The sequence below is a fragment of the Clytia hemisphaerica genome, unplaced genomic scaffold (assembly GCF_902728285.1).
Source record: "Clytia hemisphaerica strain Z4C2 unplaced genomic scaffold, Clytia hemisphaerica genome assembly, whole genome shotgun sequence".
NCBI classification, from domain to species: Eukaryota; Metazoa; Cnidaria; class Hydrozoa; order Leptothecata; family Clytiidae; genus Clytia; species Clytia hemisphaerica.
The window spans coordinates 538,698-566,615 of record NW_027103633.1 but is presented as its reverse complement, the minus strand read 5'-3'; the positions used below and the strand labels follow the sequence as shown (position 1 = coordinate 566,615).

At 36.0% G+C, this 27,918-nt stretch overlaps 3 protein-coding genes across 3 annotated transcripts; 1 reads left to right on the top strand and 2 right to left on the bottom strand.

Moving 5' to 3' along the window:
* Positions 1-924: 924 nt before the first annotated feature.
* Positions 925-4,446, bottom strand: LOC136802632 (beta-hexosaminidase subunit beta-like). Its single transcript, XM_067059384.1, has 3 exons — positions 3,305-4,446; positions 2,532-2,680; positions 925-1,708 (listed from the first exon to the last, which is right to left on the bottom strand). Exons 1-3 carry the CDS (start codon positions 4,185-4,187, stop codon positions 1,037-1,039), a joined length of 1,704 nt encoding a protein of 567 aa, XP_066915485.1. The 5' UTR covers positions 4,188-4,446; the 3' UTR covers positions 925-1,036.
* Positions 4,447-4,512: 66 nt separating this feature from the next.
* LOC136802631 (dipeptidyl peptidase 3-like) lies at positions 4,513-27,812 on the bottom strand. Its single transcript, XM_067059383.1, has 17 exons — positions 27,495-27,812; positions 27,155-27,244; positions 26,707-26,844; positions 26,376-26,450; positions 25,520-25,604; positions 25,117-25,253; positions 24,503-24,633; positions 23,821-23,879; positions 21,901-22,095; positions 20,293-20,399; positions 19,178-19,270; positions 16,338-16,400; positions 15,319-15,443; positions 14,601-14,721; positions 9,262-9,441; positions 6,084-6,237; positions 4,513-5,230 (listed from the first exon to the last, which is right to left on the bottom strand). The coding sequence occupies exons 1-17, from the start codon at positions 27,771-27,773 to the stop codon at positions 5,094-5,096; spliced, it is 2,169 nt and encodes a 722-aa protein (XP_066915484.1). The 5' UTR covers positions 27,774-27,812; the 3' UTR covers positions 4,513-5,093.
* Positions 11,322-13,124, top strand: LOC136802633 (putative agmatine deiminase). Its single transcript, XM_067059385.1, has 2 exons — positions 11,322-11,583; positions 11,981-13,124. The coding sequence occupies exons 1-2, from the start codon at positions 11,446-11,448 to the stop codon at positions 13,022-13,024; spliced, it is 1,182 nt and encodes a 393-aa protein (XP_066915486.1). The 5' UTR covers positions 11,322-11,445; the 3' UTR covers positions 13,025-13,124.
* Positions 27,813-27,918: the final 106 nt, after the last annotated feature.

The window sequence follows — 27,918 nt, the reverse complement described above, 5'->3', positions numbered from 1 at the left end:
TTAGCGGATTGCTTCTTTGTCTTTTCTATTGTAAACTGTTGATAATAGAAATCCATCTCTGTCCCCTTGAGTGTTCTGTTTTTATAAGAAAAATGAAGCAGACAAAGTATTCATGCAGTACGTTTGCACATATTTTGCTATGATGTTCCCGCTTTTCATCAAAATAATGTTTGTAGAAGATACCCCAAAAGCTTCCTTGTAAATGAAATCTATTTTTATCAGCGTGTGTTATGAATTTGAGAAGCTTTCATGACTTCTCTTTAAAAATTTCGGATGTAAATATTTTGACAAATATTGTTTCAATTGACTTGAAATTTTTTCCATAATCAGACATACCGACTTGCTATCTGAAAATATCAGTTAGAAAGTGAGGTATCCCGCGGTGTAGCGCGGTATTTCAAATGAAAAAGTACTATTTATAATCTTACGGAAGAAACTTCTTATAACTTTACAATGAAAACAATGTTTTTCATTTTTTTAAATTGTCATTCACCAATGTTTTACTGACCCTCTTGATAATTAAAAGTTTTTAATCGTGAACGATAAATGCAGCAGCAGAATCATTGGCTTTTTTAAATGTGCGTTATCCAGCTCCGCTATAACATATCCCTGTTCGAGTTAAGGAGACATTAAGAAGGTTAAGCGTACAAGGATAATCACGACGACGGACGAAAAATGTAATAGGCTAGTGAAAATACGAAATTTGATTGGTTGAAACTCACTAGCCTGTTAAATTTTCGTTCGTCGTCGTGATTTTACCAATTTACTTAACCTCACTATTAAGACTCTCTAGAGATTCTGATAAACTTAGTATAGGCGTCACCACTACAATTCAAGTTAATGAAAGAGGGATACATACGGCGAATGTTGACTCTGCTTAGAACGGAATGCTCAGACAAAGGTGGCGAACAAAGTAAACCGTGATTGCAATAAATTAAAATTTTCAGACGAATAATAAAAATTTCAATTCACATTCAATAAACTTGCTAGGTACAAGTAAAGGTGTAAGATAGCGTTGTACTGTACCACAAAAAAATTATTCTCCCCATTCGTGTACGCAGAATTTGGCTCTCGTTACTGGTTCAGCTGGAATGCCTCTTTCCAAGTAACGACAACGATGTTCCCATATCCTTGGCATTGCTTCTTTAACATTATTGACACTCTTATCACTCCACAGACGTTCGGCAACTGCGAAACTTCTTCCAAATGATCGTTGTAGAATATTAGTAGAATCTACATATTCACCCCACATACATGCTGAACCACCAATAACTAAATCAGATTGTGCTTTCTGGTCTTGTACAGGACCTTGTGGATCCTCTTTATAAAAATTTGGCCAATCTAATCCATACGCGATATAATTCAAATACCAAGGGGATGATAAGATAGTTCGGAATCCTTTTGCAGTGACTTTTCCGATTTCTTCTTTCCAACTATTTCCTTGATCTTGTTTCCATACATTGACTATGGTGTTCTTTGGGTTGATTCGTACGTTATCGTCAAAGACCTCTTGCCATACAACATTTGTTTTGTTCAATTTTGTTGTGATTTCAACCAATTTGTTCAAGAAAAGTGTGTGTAAGTCCTGAACTTTCCTACCAGGTTTTTGTTCAAGCCATTCTTTGATCTTCTGGTTACTCTCCCAGCATGTAAAGTCGACCTCGTCCCCTCCAAGATGTATCATTGTGTCTGGAAAGACTTCCGATAACTGACATAAATAAAGTTAATATGATTTGATTGGTCAAGAGTGAAGCCGCGATTAAACTAGAGAAAATGAGCCTCAACTGCATTTTTATAAGCAAATGTCTGCCCCTATATCAGGCTCGCATTATGCTTAGCCCTCTATAGACCCCTTCTCACAGATCCACTAAGAACACTTCCCACAGGAAAAAATGGCTAAAATATTGTCCCCAGTGGAAAATTATACTCCAATTTTCGTCCCCCCGGGGGGGGGGGTACTTAGGCAAAAATAGGTGCTGGGTATGTGCGGACGGTAAGGGTCGGGTTTTTCACCTTTCAAAGTCTCTCTAAGGGTTACAAAAATCAGGAAATTTCAAAGCAGTCTCTCTAAGGGTGGGAAAAATCACGATTTTTAGAAAAAAAATTTGATTTTGAGAGAAAAAATTACAAAGTCTCACTAAGGGTAGGAAATTTTTGAAAATCAGAGAAAATTTTTCGAAAAAGTCTCTCTAAGGGTCACTTTTTCACTAAAATTTGGTCTCTCTAAGGGTCGGTTTTCGGAGGTCCCGTCCGCACATACCCCTCATACACCAACCCTAGTACCCCCCCGGGTTCGTCCCCAATATAAAATCAAATAAACCGGCAAAATGCTCTCTTTGCTTACCTAACTCCTACACTCATGTCCCAATTGAAACCACGCTAAACACTACAGCATGTTGTTAATAGTTCTACAGTTGACTCTCTCTAATTCGATCTTCAAGGACAAAAGATGTTTTTTGGAATAAGAAGATTCGAATTAGAGAGAGATTAGATTAATTAGAGAAAGTTGACTGTTTTATTTGCAAACATACCTCTTTGAAGAAATCTTTAAGGAATTCATAATTTGCTTGTAACGTTGGATCAATGGGACCTTTCAAATCTTTGAACATTTCTTCAACCTGTGATGTTGATTCACAATCTGTTAATAAACCTTTCTGACCGCTCCACGAATGTACGTGACCTGACGAAAACAAGAAGAAATACAAATTTATACAATAAGAATGCAACTTTTATATTACAACAGTTAGTCTCCATAACTCGAACCAACACGAACAACAAAAATTTGTTCGAGTTATGGAGTACATGTTTTTTACAAGCAAGTGTCTGTCCCTTTATCAGGCTCGCATTATGCTTAGCATTCTATTGTTCTAAAACAATAGAGCCATTGTTTAGGTACCAAAAAATGAACCTGTGTGTGGTTGTATACGTTATGCTTATAAAAGAAAAAAAGATATAGGTTTATAAGGCATTCTTAATCTTGAGGGACAAGAAAACTTATTCTAGCTAAAGGAAACATTCGAGTTAGAGAAACTATTAGGAATTTTGCGACGGAACAGCTTTAGTCTTTACGAAGCTTTACACGTTTTTTATAAGAACGAACTACCGTATACAAAAGCATCGATGGCCAAAAATTTTCAAGGCTTTGCGGACTCTAAATTACCCATTTTTTTTAGGAAAACAGGCAGGAATACTCACAAAATGAGAGCATGTTAAAAAATTTTTTAGGTTTAAAATCCAAAAGTTAAGAACACCTAAAGGCTTTTAGGATTATCTTATTGCTCTTATAAAAAACGCGTCTATATACCTGGTGTATCGAATTCCGGCATAACTCTAATTCCACGAAGTCTCGCATATTCGATGATATCCTGAACATCTTTAGGGCGGTAAACATGTTTCGGCGTAAAGGCGCCCTTTTTGTGAAGGTTTGGGAAGGTTTTGCTCTCGAATGGAAAGCTTGGATCATCGACAGCATGCCAGTGTAAAACATTGAACTTACTATAAGACATGGCGTCTAAAAAAGCAAATATGACTTTTTTCGGTATAAAATGTCGTGACGTATCAATTAGAAAGGCTCGGAATGAGAAACGCGGTTTGTCTTTGATGTAGTTCCGGTGAACTTTATAACAAGATCCGTTGATGTGTACTGTTTGAGAGAAAGTTTCTAACCCTCTTAGAGCGCCCCACACAGAATGAGATTTCAGCACAGACCCTTCAGCATCAATCTTTAGGGAATAACTTTCGTTCATTTTTTCACCGATCGGTTGCACGTAGTCTTGCACTTGGATGTTTAAATGGTTGATATAAGAATTTTCCTCGTCATCTTCAACCCTTTCTTGACAAGTGTTGGATTGTGGGAATGTTAATTGCCGGTACCGAGCAATAGCATTTTGTAAGATAGCTTTATGTTTCTGTGCATTCCCACCAGTGTTGTCTTCCCGTTCAATTATCTTGAATTGAAACTGCTGTGGTAATATATGATAAATAGTTGACGACCGGACCTCAGATTGTGGTTTTGGCCATATGGAGCCGCGAACATATTCTTTTCCAAGATCAGTAAATTCTGCATCTTTGCTATGCATTCGTTTATGGAGACCTAAAATGTCTTTTGGGTCTTCTAAAGTTCGCCTTGCCAAACAATAAATTGAAAGGTTGGCCAATGAAATCCATGCTATAAGAATGTAATGCATTCCAAATCAAAACTAAAATCTATAAAGGAATGATTCAGGTAGAAAATCAATGCCCGCCCGTGAAAATCTGGACTTTTCGATTTGATCTAAAAATTTTTAACGAATGATTTTAAAATTGTAATTTTTTACTGATATAGCCGAAAACTGTTGAAAACAACGTTTTATGTAATTATAAATGGCTTAAACAATGCTTAAGTGAGTAAAATTATCTGTTTTAACTAAGGAACAAATAAACTATAAAAAAGCTTGTTTGTGAGTTATAATTACAAACCTGAGATTCTGAAAACATTTTCCGGTATAAAAAAATTAGCAATCGAAAAATGCATCGATTTTTTATGTTTTATTAAAAATATTTTCAACCCGAACAATCACTATAAGAAAAATGAATCTATAAACACAGTAATTCAAAAACATTGATAAATTTGAAGTTATAAATAAAAACCAGTGAGAATTTATTCCACCTGAATTCACCAGAGCTGATGAGCACATCGGAATGATATAAAATCATGGACTAATTTTAACACGAACTAAAGTTGGCAAACTTTGCCACAACTCTTTTTAATTCGCTGTCAAAATTAAAGTTTTTTTTACAGTTAACCGATTTAGCCTATCCTTGGCCAAAATTAAAAATAATTACACCAATCACCAAAAAATTCTTGCCAAAATTATATTTTCAAGGATTTTTGCTGCACACCAAGGTAAAAGTCATTGCATATTTGTCATATTGTGTTATGAATTCTCTTCTGATGAATTTTGTTTTCCATTACTTATTGCGGAAAATCTTAGTTTTTCAAAAAAACTTCAAGTTATAGAAGAATCTGGCTTTTTATAGACTATGTTCTAGTCTATTTAGACTAGATTTAAGTCTATTTATAGACTAGAATTTAGTCAATTTCTATGTCGCATTCAGTATTTATGGAAAGGTCTTTCCGATTTCCATAGTTGTTCTAATTCTGCATCGTGTTCAAGATAACGTTCGATGTTTGATTGAATCATTCCACTGCATGTTGTCTCGTACTCCCTCAAACTCACATCTTTCTCGCCTATTGAGAAAAAACAACAAAAACTCTTGATAAAAAATTTTTTTAGCATTAGTGCTCAACCTTGAGGCCCCTTCAGTCTAGCCAAGACACAGAGAATTAGGAAGGTACACGTTTTTTATAAGAGCAAATTATATAAGAACATAAGGCTTCGATGGCCAAAATGTTAAGATCATGTTAAGAACATTTTAAGGCTTTGCGGACTCTAAAACACCAAGTTTCTTAGGAAAATGGAACAAAATACACACAAAATGGGGGAAATTAAGAACATGTTAAGAACATTCCTAGGCTTAAAACTCAAAAGACTGTTCCGATAAATCGACTACGGTATCTGTACTTTTTTAAACATTGCTCTTGAGGGAGAAAAATTCAATTTCATTTTTTTGGATTTTTTCAATTCTACTGAATTTTGAAATTTATAGAATATTCAACAATAAATCAGTCTGCTTAAAATTATCATTCCAACGAGGCATTACTTTCAGCTGTATCTTTTCCCCTCAAGTGATGCAATACCGAGTTTTATGTGTGCGTGGCGGAGACGGTAAGGTTCTAACTTGACTAGATCATGACCAGCTGAGGACGACGGTAAATCAGCACTTTTACCGTCCTCGATTTTACGGGTCAGAAGAACGGGTTCTTCCAAATCGCTTCAGTCACTTTACCGTCCTCAAAAGCGCAAATACATAAACTCGCTAATGTTTGAGAACGGACGGACGGTCAGTTCTTTAGTTATTTTTGGAAAAGACTTAAGAAGAGAAGCTCTACGCACCCACTCTGATACGCACACACGATACGCATCCCCTATATCAAAACATATCAGAAGGGTTGCGTGTAGTCTGGAAAAGATGTGACTTACCTGCCGTCGCAGCGGTGTTACACTGAATGAACAGTCGTCGTGGTTGTTTCCTCCTCAGCACCGTCACACGTTCTTTTAACATACGTTCACCGACTGTCGAATATTTCTTATACATCGCATGCCCCGCTTCGACATCTGCTGTTGCTTTATATAACTGTTAAAATAACATAAACGTAATAACGTAGTAAGAGATGTTCTCAAATCAAGGACACTTGTATAGCTATACAAGTGTCCTTGCTCAAATTGACAATTTTTGAGATGGATACACCCCTGTCTCGGAGACTCACTTGTGTTTAAAACCCACCGGGTGACTATAAAAAATGTAAAATTTCACCGGGTCTGATTTTCATGTCTCAAAAAATCTCAATGGAGTGAGAATTTCACCTAGGAAACATTTGAAAACTGAAATACGCTACACATTTTTTATAAGAACAAAATATATAAGAACATAAAGCTTCGATGGTCTCAATGTCAAGAACAAGTTAAGAACATTTTAAATTTAACAATTAAATCAACAATTAACAATTAAAAACTAACTCTAAAACAGCCGGTTTCTTAGCAAAATGGGCAAAAATGCTCAAAAAATGGTGAAAATAAGAACATGTTAAGAACATTTTTAGGCTTCATACTAAACAAGTGATACTTTCATGGACCTACCTGGTTATGCATTTAACACATATATTATTGATATCTACGTGAGCATATGAACGTTAAACAATCATTCAGAACACAAATAGTGACGATTTATTAAAATTAGTCGTTTGTTTCTTATAAAAAAACGTTTAGAAACCAAATTTCATGCTCTTGAAATATTCTTTCATATTCAAGACTTCGTTAGCAAAAAACATCTATCTCATCAAAAAATTGAGTAATTTGGCTAAGAATATTGATGTATGCTTATTAATGGTGATTCTTATAGATAAAGATGCGTTTTTTGAGCTGAAAAGTTCTTTTTTTACAAAAATCTGCTTGACACATCTTTTACCTACTTTCATGCAAAATATCAGAACAAAATAACGATCCAATATTTCAAAAAGTCCAAAAAACCCTTTTTTTAGCCGTTTTTTGGCCCATATTTGCCCAAAAACATTTTTTTCGAAAATCGGGCTCCGTCACATTCGAGGGTTTATAGTTATGCATCTTTGTGCAAAAAATCATAAAGAATGAAAGAGCCAATCTCGAGAAAAGCTAATACCTAAGTAATTGATAATGTGCTTATAAAAAAATATCGAATTTGGCCAGTTTTTCTATAAAAACACGCCAAGCAACCAAAATTTCATGTCTAAACACACAATTTCTTCAAAAGTAAGCTCTCATGAGAAAAAAAACATCTGTCTCATAAAAAAATTGAGTAATTTGACTAAGAACATTAATGTATGCTTATTAATAGTGATTCTTATAGATAAACATACGTTTTTTGAGCCAACAAATCTTTTTTGCAAAAATCTCCCAGAGCCATCTTTTACCTATGATGGTACCCTACTTTCATGCAAAAAATCAGAAAAAATCAATGATCCAATTTTTCACAAAGTCCAAAAAACCCGTTGTTTAGCCGTTTTTCGGCCCAAATTTGTCCTAAAACATTTTTTTTTCAAAGATTGGGCTCCGTCACATTCGAGGGTTTATAGTTATGCATCTTTGTGCAAAAAGTCATAAAGAATGAAAGAGCCAATCTCGAGAAAAGCTAACGTACCTAAGTAATTGATAATGTGCTTATAAAAAAATATCGAATTTAGCCAGTTTTTCTATAAAAACATGCAAAGCAACCAACATTTCATGGCTAACACACATATTCTTTAATAGTAAGCCCTCGTGAGCAAAAAAAACATATATCTCATAAAAAAAATTGAGTAATTTGACTAAAATCATTGATGTATGCTTATTAATAGTGATTCTTATAGATTAAAAGATTAAATTTTTTTGCAAAAATCTGCTTCAGCCATCTTTTACCTATGATGATACCCTACTTTCATGTAAAAAATTAGAAAAAATTAATGATCCAATTTTTCACAAAGTCCAAAAAACCGTTTTTTAGCCGTTTTTTGGCCCAAATTTGCCCAAAAATTTTTTTTTTCGAAAATCGGGCTCCGTCACATTTTGGCCATCACCATTTTGCACCTTTGTACCAAAAATCAGATGATTCCTATGATTCAATCTCGAGAAAAGCTGGTAACGAACGAACGAACGAACGAACGAACGAACGAACGAACGAACGAACGAACGAACGAACGAACGAACGAACGAACGAACGAACGAACGAACGAACGAACGAACGAACGAACGAACGAACGAACGAACGAACGAACGAACGAACGAACGAACGAACGAACGAACGAACGAACGAACGAACGAACGAACGAACGAACGAACGAACGAACGGACGGACGGACGGACGAACGGACAGAGGTGAATTTATATACCCACCGGGGTAGGTCCAAAAAGTTAAGAGCATCCGAAGCTTCAAAAACTTTGGTTGTTCTTATAAATAAACGTGGAGTGGCCCCACCTCAAATGACGAAAAAAAAACAGTATACAAATGGGTTTCTGAAACAAAAAACGTGTTAACGAAAATTCATCAAATGTTTTTGTCTAGACAGAAACAGTTGCAGAAAACTTGAAAACTGAAACTTTTATTTTTGATGAAATTTGTTTCAAGTGGCCCCCAAACCTTTATGTTAAGGATAGGTGGACAAAAAATGAAGGGGAATGCTTGAACTAGTTGATGACTGGGGTATGACCATTTCCGAATTCTGCACTAGGTGGAAGATTTTGATTAATTTTGAATGGGTTCCCTCATTATCTGGGGCTTTAAATTAGGCCATATATTTGGCTATTTTTTTTCACCGGGTTATCGACCGGGGAGGATTTGACCAGGGCATTGATACAGAGGTGTATCAAATCTCTCATTAGAGAACAGTTTAGTTCCTAATAATGTCAAAAAGGAAAACTATTACAAGCACGTCTTTTTGAGACAATTTTCCCCGGATTCAGACAAGACTTTTCTTGGCTTTCTGTAAAAAACACAATCAAAATTTATAAATTTATAAAATCTGCATCCAATGGGTTTGCTCTGGAGCCGATAGAATCGAATGAGGACACATATTTGCGTGAACGCGCAGAAAAATAAGGACATTTCGTCCGAATCCCTCTGATGCCTTAAGATTGGTAGGTAATTTACCTGTAGTCTCATCAAAAAGTTTGCGATGGCTTCTTTTCCGGTTGTCTTGATTTTTTCTCGGTTCATTTTGATCAACAAGTCAGGTTCACCATCCTCTCCTGTAACATTCTCAATACTGACCAGTGAACTGTCAGCTTCCATTAATACTTGTAAGATCACGTACCGTGCATTCATATGGGCCTGTAAAGAAAATCAAAAGGACAATCAGGCAATGTACACATGATGATGTGTGTATCAAAGGGTATCACATAATTTTTTACAAGGTTTTTCGACCCAATCGTAGCAAATTTATTGAATCTTTAATTTTGGGCCCAAAATAGGGCTTTTTTTAAGGATTTTGAATTTGACTTTGATCCAAATTGTTGGATACCAGTGGATAGCCCTTAAAACCTACAAAAAGTATAGGTATTCTCTATCTAAAAATTTAGATGGAAGTTGAGGCTGACTTTTTGTGTTGAAAGTACGCCGTCTATGGTTTTCTTCCCTAGCAGTGATGTTTTGTAGAACCCAGTTTTCAGAATTTGAAGAGGAAGTGAAAAATACCCTTTTAGCTATTTTATTTTTTCATACCTACCATAAGTATAGGTTTTCAAGGTTGGAGGGTTTATTTACAAGTTTTTTTTTGAGGTCCCGTAGACACCATGTATAAGAAAAATAAGGTCTTGGTGTCATTGACTTCCAAGCCCGAAGGGCTAGACTCAAAACTCCTGGATGGGAAATGAAGCCACTTATTTTCAAAACACGTGACCCGCGTGGTTTCCATAGAAACGTTAGATTGAAAGTAAAACATATCGCCGGATTTCGAAAAATGCGCCGCGTGAAAACAAAGAAAGTGCTAGATGCAGTCCGTCATTCTAATTGCGGCGCAAATCATAAGGCTTCACTTTTTTTTTGCTTGAGAAAAGTTGAAGATTAATTTCTAGCCCCTTCTGGGCTTTAAACTCAATGTTTGGTGTGTATTGAACGCTAATGTCTAATATATATCCAATAACAGAGGAGAGTATATTGAATATGTTTATAACTGATTATGTTAGATAGTCCCCTTTGGAATGTTTTTGGACATAACAAACGTCAGTTGACGGAAGCTGTCAAAGAAAATTAATCAATCACTGTTATCCTCTCAACCTGGTTTTCGAGAAAAGCCTTAAAAGCGTTTTTAATCTAGATTGTTTACGAATAATGAGCTAGATAATTGTTCTGTGTACTTTCACAGTCGTCAAATTTCTTTTTTTAGAGCGTGGTTTTAACAAGACATAATAGCGAGTTTATGTATTCGAGATAAAGTGAGGGGGACGATATAAAACAAAGTTGACATGTCTCCAAAATCACCGTCCACTTTGCTCGACGACGGCAAAAAAACACAAAAATACCGTCGTCTGTTTAGGTGATATAGAGCCGTATATCAACTATCAACTTTGTTTTGTATCGATCTCACTTACTGTCGGCCTCAATATCCTCCGATACATAAACTCGGCAATTATTCGGCGACTGTGATGCTCCGTTTCGACGACCGGATACTCATTCCGGTTCAACGGCCGGATGCTTATTGCGACGGCCGGATGGATGGTCGTTCCGGATGTATTATCGATTCGACGATTTTGAGCCCCCCCTGATATATAATTATCCAGACAAAGTCCAACTCAGATTCAGAAAACATTCATTAAATGATGCTTACGTACATCTCACCACTTTGCATTCCTTAATTCTTTTTATGTTTCTATTTAAATATCAATAAAGGTTGGTCAATAGTCTATTGTCTGCAGAGACTATCAAAGTACACGTTTTTTTTTTTATAAGAACAAACTATATAAGAACATAAGGCTTCGAGGCCCAAAAATTTAAGAACATTCTAAGAACATTCTAAGGCTTTGGAGACTTAAAAACATGCATTTTCTTAAGAAATTACATCAAAATGCTCAAAAAATGCTGAAAATAAGAACATTTTAAGAACATTTTTAGGCTTCAAATCCAAAAAACTAAGAACATCCGAAGGCTTCAAAAATTTTTGACGTTCTTATAAAAAAAAAACGTGTAAACGTAATTACAGATCACAAGAACATAAACTCGGCAATTATAACAAAGTCGATATAAAATGAGATGAGCTTTTAACAGAGTTCAGTACCAAACTGATTGAGAGAAAGTAAAGTAGGACAAGAAAATCAAAAAAATACAAAAAACACCAAGATGACAGAGGTAGCGGGTACAAGAATGCCAGCAGAGTATGAGCCTCATTTAGGAGTCATATTGCATTATCCACACATACCTGCTGTTTGGAGAGGACAAAATGGAGATTGTCGATATGCCAGATTTGCTTTTCGCGAGGTGGGTACATCATTTATAGTACAGTTTCACCTAGATGAAGTTCACAGAATTTTCAAAGGTTAAAAAAATGTTATTTGATTTGAGGCTTTTCAAACAAACTGTGCACTGAGAGCTTGAACCACACACGCATAATCACTTTCCCCCCTAAATTCTTCAATAATTGGAGACAAACCGTGGTGAGGTCACACAGTCTTAATGAAAAATTGTTCTTGTGCTCATTTAGTCTATCTATGGGAGTTCGGCTCTGCTGATTGAAAATTGACATGATGAATAAAATTAATCTGAATCGCAGACCTCTTTACAGATATACTTCTTTTCGCTAAAGGATGAGCAGAAGACTAGAATGAATTGCATTATGTCTGTAAGTGTCAATAACATTTAAAATCTTTTATGATAGGTAGCAAGAGCTATTTCCCGTCACGGCAAAGAAGACGTTCACATGTTTTGTAACGATGAAGCAGACGCCGCCAAGCTCAGAATTGACATCAAAGAAAAAGGCGAAGTACAAGGTATCTTCATCCACGTTGCTCCATCAAACGATTCTTGGGCACGCGACACTGGACCGACCTTCGCCTTCAAAGTGGACCAAACTTCTAGTGCCGGAAAACCTATTTTGAAAGGAGTCGACTGGGACTTTAACGCGTACGGAGGACCTGACTCCGGCGCTTATTGGCCGTGCGAAGAAGATAAGGTCCTGGCAACAAAAATGGTGGAAAAATTGGCGCCACAATATGGGGACCAAGTAGATATGGGGGTTATGGAGAGAAAGCAACTCGTCATGGAAGGTGGCAGCTTTCACGCAGATGGCGAAGACACAATCTTAACAACAGAAGAATGTCTTTTGAATAAGAACCGGAACCCGGAAATGACAAAACACGAGATCGAAACCATTCTAAAGGAAACATTGGGTGCTTCAAAAGTCATCTGGATGACCAAAGGATTATATAAAGACCTTGACACAAACGGTCACGTTGACAACATTGCATGCTTTGTGAAACCAGGTCACGTGTTGCTAGCATGGTCAAATGACATATCAGATCCGCAATATGATATCAGTCGACAATGTGAAGCTGAATTGCTGGCACAAAAAGATGCTCAAGGACGCTCCTTAACAGTTCACAAAATCCTTTGTCCGCAACCGCCCTTATTTTACACCCAAGAAGAAGTGGACACCCTAACGCCAATGGAGGGTTATGTTGGACGTGACGTGGGCGAACGCATGGCGGCATCTTACGTCAATTTCTACATTGCAAATGACGCAATCATCTTGCCAGGGTTTGACAGACCAGAAACGGATCGCCAAGCAAGAGAGGTGATACAAGGTCTTTTCCCAGATAAAAAAGTGGTCCAATTGTACACGAGAGAAATTATACTGGGCGGTGGTAACATCCATTGCATCACACAACAAATACCAAGCCCTGCTATTGAAACTACAAAATGAGTATTCAGTTTCGCAACTGGAAATTATCACAAAATGTTTTACAAACAGTTTACAAACACTATTATATCAGGAAATTTATAGCATTTAAAGTATCTAGTTTGAAATTTTTGTTTAGAGCTTGACCAATAATTAACACAAACACAAGACCCTAAGTCCCAATAAAATCATATAGAGAGAACATTTATTCAAGATCAAGAAAATCGTTCAAATAGCCACTGAGATTTGTAGACTCGTCAGTTAACTGTGATTCCCACTGTCTGAATAGGGGGGGGGGGGGTTAGGGGGGGGGGGTTCAGGGGGTACCCGATTCCGCAATTCCGCCAATTTTTTCTCCAATTTACGTCAAACCGTCTTAAATTGAACCAAAATTCCGTCACCGAAAATTCCTTTGAAATTCAATATTTTTGTCGAAAATTCCGCAAATTTTGAATATCTTTTACCAATTCCGAAATTCCGCAAATTTTTTTGCTAAATTCCGTTTTTCCGCACTAAAATTGTCTAATTTTCCGTCTCCGTCAGAGAACCCAATTTCCGTAATTCCGTCTAAATTTTCGCCAAATTCCGCCACTCCGTCCGAAAAAAGAGCCGATTCCGCTCCTCCGCCAACCATGAAACCCCCCCCCTGAATAGACCTTTACATAAATTACATAAAGAACAACTGCCTTATCTTGAAACAATTACCAAGGTGATCATCTCCCTTGAGACCTCCAATATTTTTTACAATGAAAATAGTTAAGAGAAGGCCCCTTATTTGCTCTAATCAGCCAGATTTTAGCCTATATTTACCTTGTTTTTGGGTTTTCAGAAGTACAATTTCCAACCCCTCTGACAATAAGTACCCCCTGTCAATTAGGTACCCCCCCCTTGGAACCTAACATAGTTTCAGCCAGGTTTCTAGCTCCCCCAAACAAAGTATGGGGACCTTCTAGCTCCCCCCAAAAAATTGCCTTGTACTAGGTCCCCTAACACTTGGGGAAAAACAAAATTGTTCATTGTCCTCCTGTCCCCGTAGAGAGAAGTCAATAAAAAGTATATATGCGAGTAGAGTACTGATAAATGAAAACTAAATTTTACTTGTATTAATATTTATGTTTACAAATCTTTTGCTTTTTATATTTGATTTAATATAGTAGGATAAGAGATCTTTTAAAATTAGCTGAACAGCCCCCAGAGTCTCAGTCAGATCATCTAGGCTCCCCCCAACAATCTAGCCCCCCCCCAAATATTTTGGAGCTATCCTACCTTCAGCAGATTTTTTTTTGCAAGAGTAATTTTCATTTTTTTGGTGGGGGAGGGGGCGGTGTACCGCGAAAATTACTTTTCCGATTAAATCTTTTGTTGAAAATTTAAATTGAAAAATTTTGCCAACAATTACTTAGGTGTCAACTGTAAAAATTGGTTCCGTTTTTATACCCTAAACCACAACTGTCAAACGTGCTAACCGCACTGGGCTCAACTTCAGTGAAGTTTTTTTAAGTCTCCACACTGCCCAAAAGTTTTCGGACAGACATACTACATTACATACAAACAGACATAGTCAGATTTTAGCTCAACTGAAGTCGTAAGTAATTCTAACCTGTTTCCAGGATTCAGTTTCGGGCGAATAGAATTGTAATCCCAGGAGACCAGCTCGAACCATATTCAACCAGTTAACATAAATGATATCCTCAGCCACTTCGTCTTTGTGACCAAATATACTGAAAAAGAGGAGAATAAAAAGGGGAAAGTTTATTAAGAACTTTCTGAAACCTTAATGTTTGCGTGTAAATTTCTTTTCCGAGTTTAGAACAAAATATTTTCGCGCCGATTAAAGTTTGTGAATTAACCGTTTTTTCGGCTAATTTTTTTCATTCTTCTTGGAGTTTTGGCCAAAATTCGGGTTTAAGATTCTTCGCTCGGACTGATATTCACTAAAACAAAAGCCTCCTTAATTCGAACCAATTTGCGTTATAAAACTCTTCAGTGATTGCCTTCCCATTATTAAGACTTCACAGGCAAGAAACAACAAAAATTTAATTATTTATTGATAAATAAATTGCGTGGAACTCCGCTGTATTAACAACCAATATTTCTTGTCTCGTTAAAGAAGGTTTACAACACTCCTTTGTCGGCCGAAAAAAAGTCAGAGACGAATCAGGAGGGCAAAATCTGTAAAAAGCTGTTCACAAATTTTTGAAAAATTGCTTCGAGATCTTCGAATATCGAACGTCAAAAATTGGGGTTTTTAAAGCGCCCTTAACACTTAACCGTCTGTGAGTTTAAAGGGAGGGGGATATAAATGAACTGTCACTAACCTAAGAACAGTGTTATTCAAACATAACAAAAGACCAACGCATTCTGCACGACATTCTTCGTAAGACGAGGCCAATGATCCAAACTTTGTATCCCATGTCTCCCCTGGGTGGTACCAATTCTTCACCTGGATAACAAGAAAGAAAAATTAATTCGCTACCTTAATTCAAAAGGGGCATTTAACCGTTCAAACCCGGCAGACGTGTATACACAGTTTGAATTCGCCAATATACCGAGTCCCAGACTTAAGATTATAACTCCTCACCATCTGATTTAAAAGGGCATATGTACCTTTTCCTACTCTCAAGTTACAAGCTTTTATGGCAAATTAAGATTTTGGGTTTAATAAAAATAATTTAATAAATCTTATGTTATTTATGTTATTTTAAAAGAAAATGAGGCTACAATTGACCTCGTTGTTGGATTATTTTCTTCGAATTAGAGACTATTTTGTACCATTTTCCAACTTAAGGGATGGATTTAGTTCGAATTGCAGAGGTTCGAATAAGGGAGAGTAAACTGTAAATAACTATTGAACCTGCGACCGTAGCCGTAGTATGCTCTACATTAGCACTACGGTACACGATGTGATTGTCGGTTACAGTGATAGTAAAGGCGTGAAAATATGGCGTTATTGCGGTACGGAAAAAAATCGGCGGGAGAGTTTCGAAGAAGACTGGCAAACCCCTTTTTAAAGGGTGCATTTAACTCTATTTGTGATTGTCCGTCCACACCACTTTCTCTATTGTGTTCTATATTCATGCACCCAAAGAAGGAGAGCTCACCTTTCCAACAAGGTATCAATCAGTTTACAAGTGCATTACAGTGGAGTCTACGTAACTCGAGTTTCCGTAACTCGAACCCGTCGGGACTGGTCGGGAACACATATTTGTTCAAGTGAAGGAAATTTCGAGTTACGGAGCAAAGGTTAAGTCATTGTAAACTAAAGGGACCATAAAACTTGTTCGAGATAAGGAGACATTCGACTTATAGAGGTTCGAGTTAAAGAGACTGTTTGTACCTTTTCCTTAGTTTCCAAGTGAAGGACATTTTCTGCATCGAAATTGAATGAACCATCTTTATTCTGAAAGAGAGAAAAAAAAAATTGTCAACATTCGAATCTGTATGCTTGAAATTCAGGAATTTTCCCCAAATAGTATTTTCATATCCATTCACTTCTTACATGATAGGTTTAGAAGCGAAAGTTTAAAAATACATTTTTTTTTGTAGGATAGTATTTGCAATGATCAAGGCCAATAACAAGGCAACAAATACTGAAGGTAAAGAGAAAGATCAAGATGAGCAATGTGTTTTCGCTAGACTGGATAGACTGGAGAAGAAGATCGACGATCTTGTAAACAAAGATGATGACGTTAAAGGATCCAAACACAACAGACATACGCTAGCATCGCTAAAGATGAGCTAAAGAAAAAAGACTACGATATAGAATCAAAGCAACAACAGACATACGCTAGCATTACTAAAGATGAGCTAAAGAAACAAGAGGTAACGATCAAGAATTTCATCAAAGAAGAGAAAGAAGAAGAACGATGGTTAAACTTAACAAAGTACAATATCATTGTTCGCAACCTCGGAGAGAACAAACATGAAGACCTAGAAGAGCAACGTGTAGGTGATAAGGATTATGTTGAAGAAGTTGTACAAAACCAAATGGGATTAAAGGTAAACATCGTCAACGCAGAAAGAATAGGAGCTCGGAAGGACGAAATGTTCAAAACAAAAAGATGGCGACCCTTGAAAGTCGTGCTAAGACGAAAACGAAGAGAACGAGAGAACAACGTCAGACTCTGGCATCAGTCCACAAATTAGAGAAAGACGAATTTAGAGTAACCGACGATTTCTCGAAGAAAGAACGCGAAACTATTAAAGAATGGCATAGAAAGGCTAAGGAGAAAACAAAATTACAAAAGAATGGCAGCTGGATATATAAGGTTAGAGGAAGTCCTCGGACAAAACTCTACTTTAAGAAGATCTGTAACAAACCTGTTACTGAAAATGAAATATTGTAAAGACGACTGGTTAAGAAGCCCACTGTGCGCCTACAACTGTAAAATTGTATGTTAAGCATGATTATTTCATAGAGGTCGATAGACCTGAGAAATATATTACTGTAAATTAAATCAAAATGATAAAAAGATCTAAAAATAGTACAACGTAATTTTGCTAATATTGATGATAAAGTAAAAATCTTTCCTAAACTAAAAAACATTTGCAGGAGTAAGAAGAAAACATTACTGTCTTTTCACCTAACCGCATTCGAGTTTACATAACTAGAAGACGCACGAGGAACACAAATTTGCTCGAATTATGGAGTTTCGAGATATAGTGATCGGTTAATAAGACATTGTTATTGAAAGGACAAGAAAATTTGTTCCAGTTAAGGAGACAATCGAGTTAAAGGTGGCGAAATGACCTTTTTTTTGCTTCAACTTTATTTGAGTTTGAAATTTTGCTGAATCAGCGTTTTCAAGGTTTTCGGCCATTTTCTGCTGAATCAACCAAATAAGACAAATGACTCTATTTTTGGAGATCTACTTTTCAAGCTCTATCAGATGGTACAACCGGATTACCCTTGTCTCCCGAATAGACGTCCCTCCCCCCGCTAATTGTTAAGAAAAAAAAATCCAACCCCCCGCTCTTATTAAGACCCCCCCCCCACTAATAAAATTCAAATAATTCAATATTTTATTACAGTGTAGATAGACCTTAAGCTTTGTTAAAATTGTCCTTTTTGTCAGTATTGGTTCTTATTTTACGTGTTCATCTGTTAAAGTTTCTTTTTTGTTGTTGAAATTGATATCAATTTAAAAAAATTTGTCCCGCCCCCCGCTTATTAGAATTTAGAAAATTTTCCAACCCCCCCCCCTGCTTATTCGGACCCCCACGTCTATTCGGGAGACAAGAGTAAGTCAATAAGGAACTTCAAAAATTGACTTTCCACGGGTCCCTAGGCCAAAATTATCTTAACCCCTTCATGGCTCCATAGAAAATTTTTCCCAGCTTTTCCAGCTTGGCAAAAACTGGTTTTGAAGTCCCAAGGGGCCATATAGAGTGAAAGGAAAATGAAAACCCATATACTACATGTCAGGGTCAACCGCTACTGGACACCAGTTGCAATTAGAAATTTACTATTTATTATCTTAATCAGCTATCGTTCCAGTTGTTTTTCTGTTAACCCTATTCGGCCTAGGGGGGGGGGCTCTTTCTGTTCGGAGGTCAAACTATTGCTAATAGCTCCTGAAATAATAGAGATTTTGCCGTGAAATTTTCTGTAAATTCCCAACTTTTATTTAGCTTCAAAATAAAAAATAATTTGACACCTAAATATTTTCACACCTTGAGCATGATGACATTTCTGACAGTAAGGTGTCACAAAAATTGACACTTTTCCAATACAAAATTATTTTCATTGTCAAATATATCGTTTAAACCGTAATTTATTGTATATTTAGGATAAAATAAGCATTTTAAATTCAGGCAACTTTTTTCTAAAGCTTTCGTTAGAATACAATAGCTATTTATAAGAACAAAGGAAATTTTCGGTTTTTGCTCACTTTGGGCATGATGAGTGACGTCATCAAAAATTTTTTTTTGTCAAAAGTTACCTTACGTCACAAGGATCTTGTGTGCCAAATTTCATCCAAAAAGACCCACTAGATCAAAAGTTAAGGGGTGGTACAGGAAAAGCCCCCCCCCCCCCCTAGTTCTGAACCGCCCCTAAAAGCCTAGGTTGAATAGGGTTAAAGTGGCCCCTGGGGGAGACAATGGCCAGCCACTAAAAATGTTATTTATTATTACTATTATTACTATTATGTAAAAAAAAACAAAAAACAAACAAACCTGCTGAAAAAGCTTTCCACTGCCATGCCCAAGTAATTCATGAAGTCCAACTTGCACTTCGAATGAAGGTCCTTTGTATTTCGTGTACAACTCCTGTAAAGAATCATCGAAGTTTAAATTTCTTGTTTTTGCGAATTATTTCGCCTTTTTCGCGAAAATTAATCTCGCTTAGACTACGGCATAGTCTAAGACAAGTTTCATCTAAGAGGAACAAACGTAAAGACGGGAATTTTTTTCGGAGGTAGCTGTTGTAAACACAGACTCTATTTTCCACCGCGCAACATATTACGTTTTATAATATACAAACTATGTTATATCGTGATAATATATTATAGTATACGGACGATAGCATCGTCTAGCCTAATCTTTGCATAGTGAAGTAGGCCTGTAAAGAATTATCGGAGAAAAGGATACAAACTAAAATACAGCTACACAGAGTTTAAAAAACGTCAAAGCTTACTCGTAGCAAAATTTAAAGTCAGCGGACTAAAGTAAAACACTTTAACTGGACCAATTTTCGCGAGTTCAAATTGCATATTTTTCGCCCTTTTTCGCGAAATTTAACATCGTTAAATCGCAAAATCAAATCCCATTGAAAGTTTTGAGATAATACTTGCGGTGTAAAATACTCTGGGAATCTGATTTTCTTGATAATAATTGATGTTTTCAGGGTGATTTAAGTGCTGATTAGTTCGGTAAAATCAAGACACCGAAATGAATACACCTTTTTAGTAAGGCCTTGCCAATTTAATGGCATCAAGCTCCGTCACTTTAATTAAATTTTCGAATACTTTACTCCAACTGTGTCTGATGGTCCCAGCGAGTCGTTTGAAGTAAAAGGACCAAAAATTTAGTAGAAGCATTTTTTCCGACGTACATACGGAGGGATTGGGGCAGGTATTAGGCCCCCTTCATCACTTTCAGAGGTCCAAAACCTGCTTTAGCTGATTAGATAGCGTTCGATGGTGTTAAGAAGTTGAAGAAATGAAAAATGATCTTCGACGCCCAACCATAGTGAGCGACAATCGCCCCAACCCCTCTGTATGTATGTGCGTCGCAAAAAATGCTTCTATTATAAACTAAAGAGCATATATAATAAAACTGATACTTCATACCTCGTCTTCTTGAGAAAGGAAAGTGATTTTGACGCCGGAAGGATTAGCTGCCAAAACGTTACCCAGTGACACGTTCTTGAATCCAAAATCTTGGCGAATATCATCATCTGAAGATGAGAAATGTTTTGTTGATTAACTACACGCTTTTATTATAAAAACCAGTAAATTTTTAATTCTCAGGCTTCAATGTTGTTGAAATTATAATATGACTTTCGAACATTTCATTCATTTTGAACCTCTTATGTTCTTAAATCTTTAAATTTCAGTCATTATCCCCCCTACAGAACTACTCGAAAGGCAGGAATAATCACACTCCTTTAGAAGAAATTTCTTAAATTAAATTTTCGTCGTAGAAGTAAAGCTGACATTATCAGGTTCTGTTTAGTATGTCTACATTGGAATACAACTTATACTTAATCTCTGACATAAAAGGATTTTACAACAGTGATTATTCGCATATTCTTTAGGCTTACGGCGTAAAAAGGACAAATTTTTTGTAATTTAAGAGCAGTATTAATTTACCCGTTTTTTCACTCAAAAAGAAGAAAAAACTTAATCCATTTCAAACTTTTCAAAAAGCTTTCACCTTCAGCCAATATAATTGATGCAGAATTCAGTTCATCTTATTTTTTTGAAGCCTATCTAAGGATTTTGGGCGTTTACAAGTCTGAAGATTAAAGTCGGTGCAGAAGAGGCCAGCGTTAAAAGGGACAATAAAGATACAAAAATATCTGCATATCGAATGAGGTTTATATTTTCAAGGAGGAAAATATACTCAAGCGTGTCTAACTTTTTTGTCTTTTCGCTTTGAACGATTTACTGAGCTTGCAAAAACATTACAGCTGTTAAAACGAATCATCAAAACAGAATGGTGCGCGTTAATTCAGTATATTGTTCTAATACACCTTTCCCGAGTTTATTTTTTCCAACATGAAAAAGAGGCCGAATAGGACAAAAATGTAAACATTGAAAATCTATGCGGGTGATATAGGGAAAGCTGTGAGAACTCTCATGTTTTATACCTCTGCTCTTGGCTATTAATTTGTGAATATATATGAAATGAAACAAATGGTCTATATTTTCTTTGCTTCAAGTAAATATTTTTCATTGCTTTTGATGTAATGTATTCATGGTATGCATCATTATTGCAATGTCTTCTGACATTTACATCATGGACCCAATAGCTGATTGGTTGCTAGTGACGTAATATCACTCAATACGTCACATTCAACCAATCAGTTTTAATACCCTGAAAAGGCAGAACCGACTCTAAATCACCCTAAGGTAAGAAATTTTGGCGGATTGCTGAAAAAGTATTTTCAGACAGAACTTAATTTGGCGAATGGTTAAAAAAATTAAATTTGGCGAGAATTTTATTTTGATGGGTGAAGGATAATTTTGGTCAAAAAACCTCTTTAAAGGCCTGAAATAGCAGGAATCAAGGGAACGAATAAAAATATTTAAATTTGGCGGGAATTCAATTTGGCGGTCGAAGGAAAAAAATTAATTCTAGCAGGAACCTATTTTGCAGATTTTGGCTAATTCTGCCAAATCTGCAAAATTTCTTCCCTTAAGGTACTGACACACTGTAAACGATGACGAACTTACAATTGGGAATATTAATTCCAGCAGGGATTCCACTTCCAGCAAAGGTCACCACATCCAATGAAGTGAAGTCTGGCCTCAAAAATTTGTCTTTCTCATACTCTTTGGGCCATGGAAGAAAAGCAAGCAGTTGTTCAGCTTGTTCAACTAATGTTCCGAATTTTCGACTCATCTCTTTATCAACGATAGAGACGAAACCTGTAAAAAAAAGAAGAAAATCAGAATCATCTCACATGAAAAAGAATAGAATTGGCTCTCTCCAATTCGATTTTCAAGGGACCGAGAATTTGATTTGAATAAGAGAAAGATTCGAATTACAGAGAGTATTTCGAACGGCTTTCCAGCTGAGGGGACAAATATTTTAATTCGAATTACACTGAGAGATTCGAATAATAGATGTTCGAATTAGAGAGAGTTGACCGAGTTACCGTTTAAATTCCATGCATCCTTGTTTTTATGTAACGGAGACGGTCAGCTTCTGGTTTGTCTAGATTCTAATCGCCTCAGTCACTCGCTATTGCGTTCTTAGCATTATTGTATTGCTTCAACGGCAGTTTGTAATTTACAAAGTTGTAGATATTGTTGTAGCCTGTTAGACGAAAACCGCTTTTTTATCGCGTTTTAACAGATAGTCGAACGTGCGCCACGCACTGGGCTCAACTTCAGTGGCTTCAAATTTTTCATAGGCCCAATTGTAGCCCCCCAGATATTCACCCAAGGAACAAGTGTGCAAAATTTCAGCCAGATCGAACAATTTTTTAAGTCTCCAGGCTGCCCCAAAATTTTAGCCTCGTTTTGGCGAAAAACTCGTCCCCAGGCCCCAAAAATCAGAATTTTTGAAAAATGAAAAAAACACCCCCAGATATTCACCCAAGGAACAAGTGTGCAAAATTTCAGCCAAATCGAACAATTTTTGAAGTCTCCAGGCTGCCCCAAAGTTTTAGCCTCGTTTTGGCGAAAACTCGTCCCCAGGCCCCAAAAATCAAAAATTTTGAAAAATGAAAAAAACACCCCCAGATATTCACCCAAGGAACAAGTGTGCCAAATTTCAGCCAAATCGAACAATTTTTGAAGTCTCCAGGCTGCCCCAAAGTTTTGGGACATACACACACACAGACAGACAGACACACACACATTCTCAGATTCTAACTCAACTGAAGTTGAGAATAAAAATTGGTTTGTGAGAAGGTACTGGCTAGTTTTGTTTCGGTAGGGCAAAAATTAAAAGAAAAACGAAAGAAAATCCCTTCTTCCCCTATGTTGACTGACCTAAAAAAACTACCTGAAGTCCTAGATTACTGGGTTATACACGTAAACTATCAACTCTATCTATAACACTATAAGCAAGAGATAATATATTCATATTCAGTCAACTCACACTAATTCGAAATCGAACGAACGAAAAGTCTAATTTGTTCGAATTACAGAGAGATTCGAATTATAGAAAGCATTTTACGCGGGGTTTGCTTTGACGGGAACTGAGAATGAATTCGAAATATAGAAGGATTTGAATAATAGAAGTTCGAACTATTTTAAGGGGAGAAACTTTCGCGGGCAGAAACTTTCGCGTTTTTCGCGATTTTGATTCTTTTTCGCGAAAGTTTCTGCCTTGTAAAAAAATTAACGAAAAATAAACTTTCCTACACTCGATTTTGCACTGTTTGCTATTTTTTTGCGTGTTTTATGAGTTTTTGTTACCAAAAAAAGGTAAATCTTATATGAATTCGCGAAAGTTCTATCTGTGAAACTTAAATTTGCTAAATTTCGCGACTTTTTGACTTCAGAATAAAAACATACTGGTTTAAAATATTTCGCTCTCTCTTAGAGCATCTTCAGTTTTTTTGACTTTTTGACTTCGCGAAACTTTCTACCCTTAAAGGGTACCCACTATTCAATATGATGCGTTATTCGATATCGACTTACCTTCGTATTCTCCACGGACTCCAGAAGGGTCTCTGTAACTTTCGATGAACCCTAAGTAACTGAAATAAGAATTAAAAAGAAAAAATGACGGTAAATACAGTACAGTTCTAAGAATGCTTCATAACCGAAATAAAGAAATGAAAAAGCACATTTCGGTAACGGGGTTTAATATGGGGGAGTTTTTGTTTAGGATCTAAATGTGGCAAATTAAGAAATAATAGAATGTAGAATGGCATATGTGAAAATTCACTGTCAAGTAGACTCATCATAAAATAAAGAATGACAAGTAGGAAGACGGTCACCTAAGCTAACTATTTTCCTTACGTTTACCAGAAAAACCCTTTGTTTTTATGATACAAAAGCTTTTAAGTATCTAGCCCTCACTAGGCAGGAACGAAGGGCTAGATGTCATGCTTTAAGCCATCGTAGGCAAAAAAAAGTTAATATCTCAAAATATATTGCTGCTATAATTTTCGAAAATCCGCACAGCTTCTGATTGGTCAAGCGCTGAAAATCTATTATGTAATGTCACGTGACTTAGGTAGGATTTCCTACCTAACCACGACACACTTTACAGCAAAAGCACGACATCTAGCCATCCCGGCTTTTATAAATATATAGGCCAGAACACCGGTCAGCACTAGGTCCTTTATCGGCCGCCTATGCTAACTATTTTTCTTACGTTTCAACAATGGGTCCTTTATCTTTCACCCAAAACTTGGAACCTTCTTTATGCGCTTCGATACTTCCATAAGTGAAACACTTAATGTAATTCTCCAACATTTGAGCTTCCATATCATTTGCTGCGTACTCCTAATATTGGTGAAAATGTAAATAATAATCCTCTAATTTTTCATCAGAGAACATGCTTTCAAACTTTTCTTAGAAACTGGAATTCAGATTAAATATGGCATTTTTCTCTCTTGGGAAATTTGGTGGTAAGTCCTTGTAGGGCGGTTGAACCCATTGAAGTTAACTCTATCTTTTGCATAAAACCTATTTCGATAAAAATTCCCCTTGTTTTTTAAAGGGGTAGTAATATTGTTTGTAATATTGTTAAATATTGTTATTAAATCAATATTTAGATTACCTCAAACGGATGAGCAAACCGTAATTTCAAACAAATATTCTCTGACTATATATACAGCAGACACTCGTTTATTCAAACTTCTATTATTCGAATATTTCTATAATTCGAAATAATTCCCAGGCGCCCTCCCTGTAATTCGAACAAAAAAGATTTCTTGTTCAAGTTCGAATTAGCGAAAGTCAGCTGTATGGTCATTCAAAACATACTTTAGCTTTTCGGAGTTCTTCGACAGATCTACGAAGTAATGCTGAGTAATCACCACGAATAATTTGAATGGATTTCTCTTTGAACAAATGTCTTTTCCCGATCATTGGATGTATCTTGTCTAAATCATCGTATTTTTCTATCCAATGCAAAAAAAAAATAGTTTCAACGTTTATTATATCGGGCGATGCCAATCAAACGGGTTCGAACATAACTACAAATTCGAATCAAAATGCGATCGCGGTCGACAATTAAAATTCGATTTACAGAATTAATTCTCTTAACTCGAACAAATTTGTGTTCCCCGTGCATGTTTGAGTTAAGGTGACTCCACTTTATCATCATATACTTGACCACTGTATGTGGTCTGTATATGTTAATGAACATTAAAGTATGTGCTGATACCTTCAGTGGCAATGGATGCTAATCGAAGTTGAAAAGATCCGTCGTCATTCTTGAACAATCTTGTGTTGTATGGATCGGTCATGCCCTATGAAATTTAAAGCCAATCTATACATATACATTTTTCTTTGGCGCACAGTGTCGAATTTGTGGGCAATATGGAAAAGAAACTTTTGTGGGACAATTTTAGACATGGCTACGTCACTTTTCTACTTTTAACTAACTCCGATTTAAAAAAATAGCCAAAAAACAAGCTAAGAAACTGAGCCACACAAGGTCAACCAACTGTGTACAATTGTACAGTAGCTTTTATCTGTGAAAGTGAAAGCACTTCATCGCAGAGGTCTTCGTACGATCGAATTTTCAGCTTACAGACAAAAACAACAAACTGTACTACCGGGTGCGCCACAAAAAAGTTTCTCTCTTTAAAACAAATTTTCTTAAAATCTAAAAATTTTAAAAGAACCATTCCCATTTCATCAGAAAGAAGAAAAAAAAACTTAAATTTTGATGGGTGACTTTAAATTCGATTCATTAGATCAAAAGTTGTGCTCAAATGAATAAAAAAGTTACTTTCTGAAATTGTTAAAAAACGTTAAAAATTGACCTATCAAATTAAACAGAAGCATAATTACATGATACATCAGTATTTTCGTTTCTGTCATTAAAAATGATAACATGCTCGGTAGCTTTTTCAAAGCGATACAGATCTCACTTTTCATTTTAGTTTTAGGCTAATTAACGGCCCAATATGATAAGAAGTTTGAAGCGAAAGCATTTATATAGTGACATAATACTCGAACTACTACAACTGCAATGTCTTCCCAGCTCAAGTAAGAAAATACAACGAAGGGGATACCTGGTCTTTCATGAATTCCTGTACGAATGCGATATCTTCTTCTGTGATATTACTTGAGTAGTATGTTGAAACTCCCTGGAAAGTGAATGTTTAAATTTTTTAAATTAGAAGGGTTACATTCATTGTCATTAATTTTAAAGTTGCAAGAATTGTCACAGTTTATAGTGAGGAGGGAATGTAATATCAAAAAAAATTAGCAACTCTCTCAATAGTTAACTATCCTAATTACTTTCTATAGATTTTCTAATCTTTTTAGGGTAACACAAAGACTCTTTGGGTAATAATCAGATCGAAAAGGTGTATCTGAAGCAAAAAAAAGTAAATCATATACCTTTTGCGCGATACCCAGTTCTCTGCGTCGACTTTGCAGATCATACATGTCATCACTGCATGCAGACCACACTTCATCAAACCAAGCTTTGTTAGATTGGTAAGCTGTACTGACTTTCATCACCTTTTCAAAGGATTCCTGTGCAAAGTTTAGAAAGAAAATTTATCATAACGATTCCTCCAAGAGTACTAAGAAAAAGCTCCAAATATTGCTGGTTTTCAAAGTCGAGATAGCAGTTAGCTGTAGTTTGTAATTTATAACAGCATTGTGTGGGGTGGCCTTCTTTAAATTTCGATGTTTATAATTCTCAGGAATATTTGGTAGCCTCTAGTAAGACGAATCATTGAGCAGAATCTTTATCAAACAATCCATGGCTTTGAAAGATTCATTATATTTCATGAGAAGTGCAAAAAAATCACTAAAATAATCTTAATGACTTGACACAAACCTGTGGTATATCTGGAACGATTTTGGTATCGCCAAACGATTTGTAGTTTCCCATGTTGCAATAGAAGCCGGCTGCAAACGCCAATAATGCCTGAAATTCAAAAGATATTTTCGTGGCTACTTTAAAGCAAAAAAACAGAGATATCGACAGAATATTTATCATCAACCATAACATTTTTGAAGAAAATTAAACAGTTTCTATCCGAATATCCTCTATTAGGAGATTGAGTTGCAGAGGCAGAAGTGGCTTAAGAAGTGAGAGACATTAGGTGTTGAATAAAAGTAAATATGTTTAAATAAATAAAATATGTTTTCAGAAATGCAAACAAAGAAAAAGTCACCTTGAAATCGTATTCGCTAACACCTGCATCTAAAGATTTGGTTTGTAAAGATTCCACTGTCTCGTTATGAAATATCTTCTGGAGAAGCAAAAATACTGGGACCGATTCAGGAGATGTTTGCAACAACACAATCAAACCACCTTGTTCACAAGCTTTGGATAGGTAATGGCAGTACAATTTCTCTTTGTTTTCCAGTGCATTGAAAGCTTTTGAACATTGTAGTAAACAGACTGGAACATCATTGGGAATGACATATTGTGATTTGTCAACTTCACCCATTTTTTTGTGTTATTGTTGTATTGTTAGGTTATTCTTAGTAGCAAAAAAAAAGGAAACATTTGTTAGCCATGTATTTGGAAGACTGTAACAAAATAACAAAAAGAAAAGACATTTTTACCAAAAAACATCATAAATTAAAATTTTT

Coding starts and splice junctions, on each gene's coding strand:
- LOC136802631 (XM_067059383.1), bottom strand. CDS start 27,773: ATGGGTGAAGTTGACAAATCACAATATGTCATTCCCAATGATGTTCCA. Junction 23,880..24,502: donor AAAGGACCCATTGTTGAAAC/GTAAGAAAAATA, acceptor TTCTTATTTCAG/TTACTTAGGGTTCATCGAAA. Junction 14,722..15,318: donor TTGAATAACACTGTTCTTAG/GTTAGTGACAGT, acceptor CCTCTTTTTCAG/TATATTTGGTCACAAAGACG.
- LOC136802633 (XM_067059385.1), top strand. CDS start 11,446: ATGACAGAGGTAGCGGGTACAAGAATGCCAGCAGAGTATGAGCCTCAT. Junction 11,584..11,980: donor CCAGATTTGCTTTTCGCGAG/GTGGGTACATCA, acceptor CTTTTATGATAG/GTAGCAAGAGCTATTTCCCG.
- LOC136802632 (XM_067059384.1), bottom strand. CDS start 4,187: ATGCATTACATTCTTATAGCATGGATTTCATTGGCCAACCTTTCAATT. Junction 2,681..3,304: donor GCCGGAATTCGATACACCAG/GTATATAGACGC, acceptor TGTTTTCGTCAG/GTCACGTACATTCGTGGAGC. Junction 1,709..2,531: donor TTAAAGATTTCTTCAAAGAG/GTATGTTTGCAA, acceptor TATTTATGTCAG/TTATCGGAAGTCTTTCCAGA.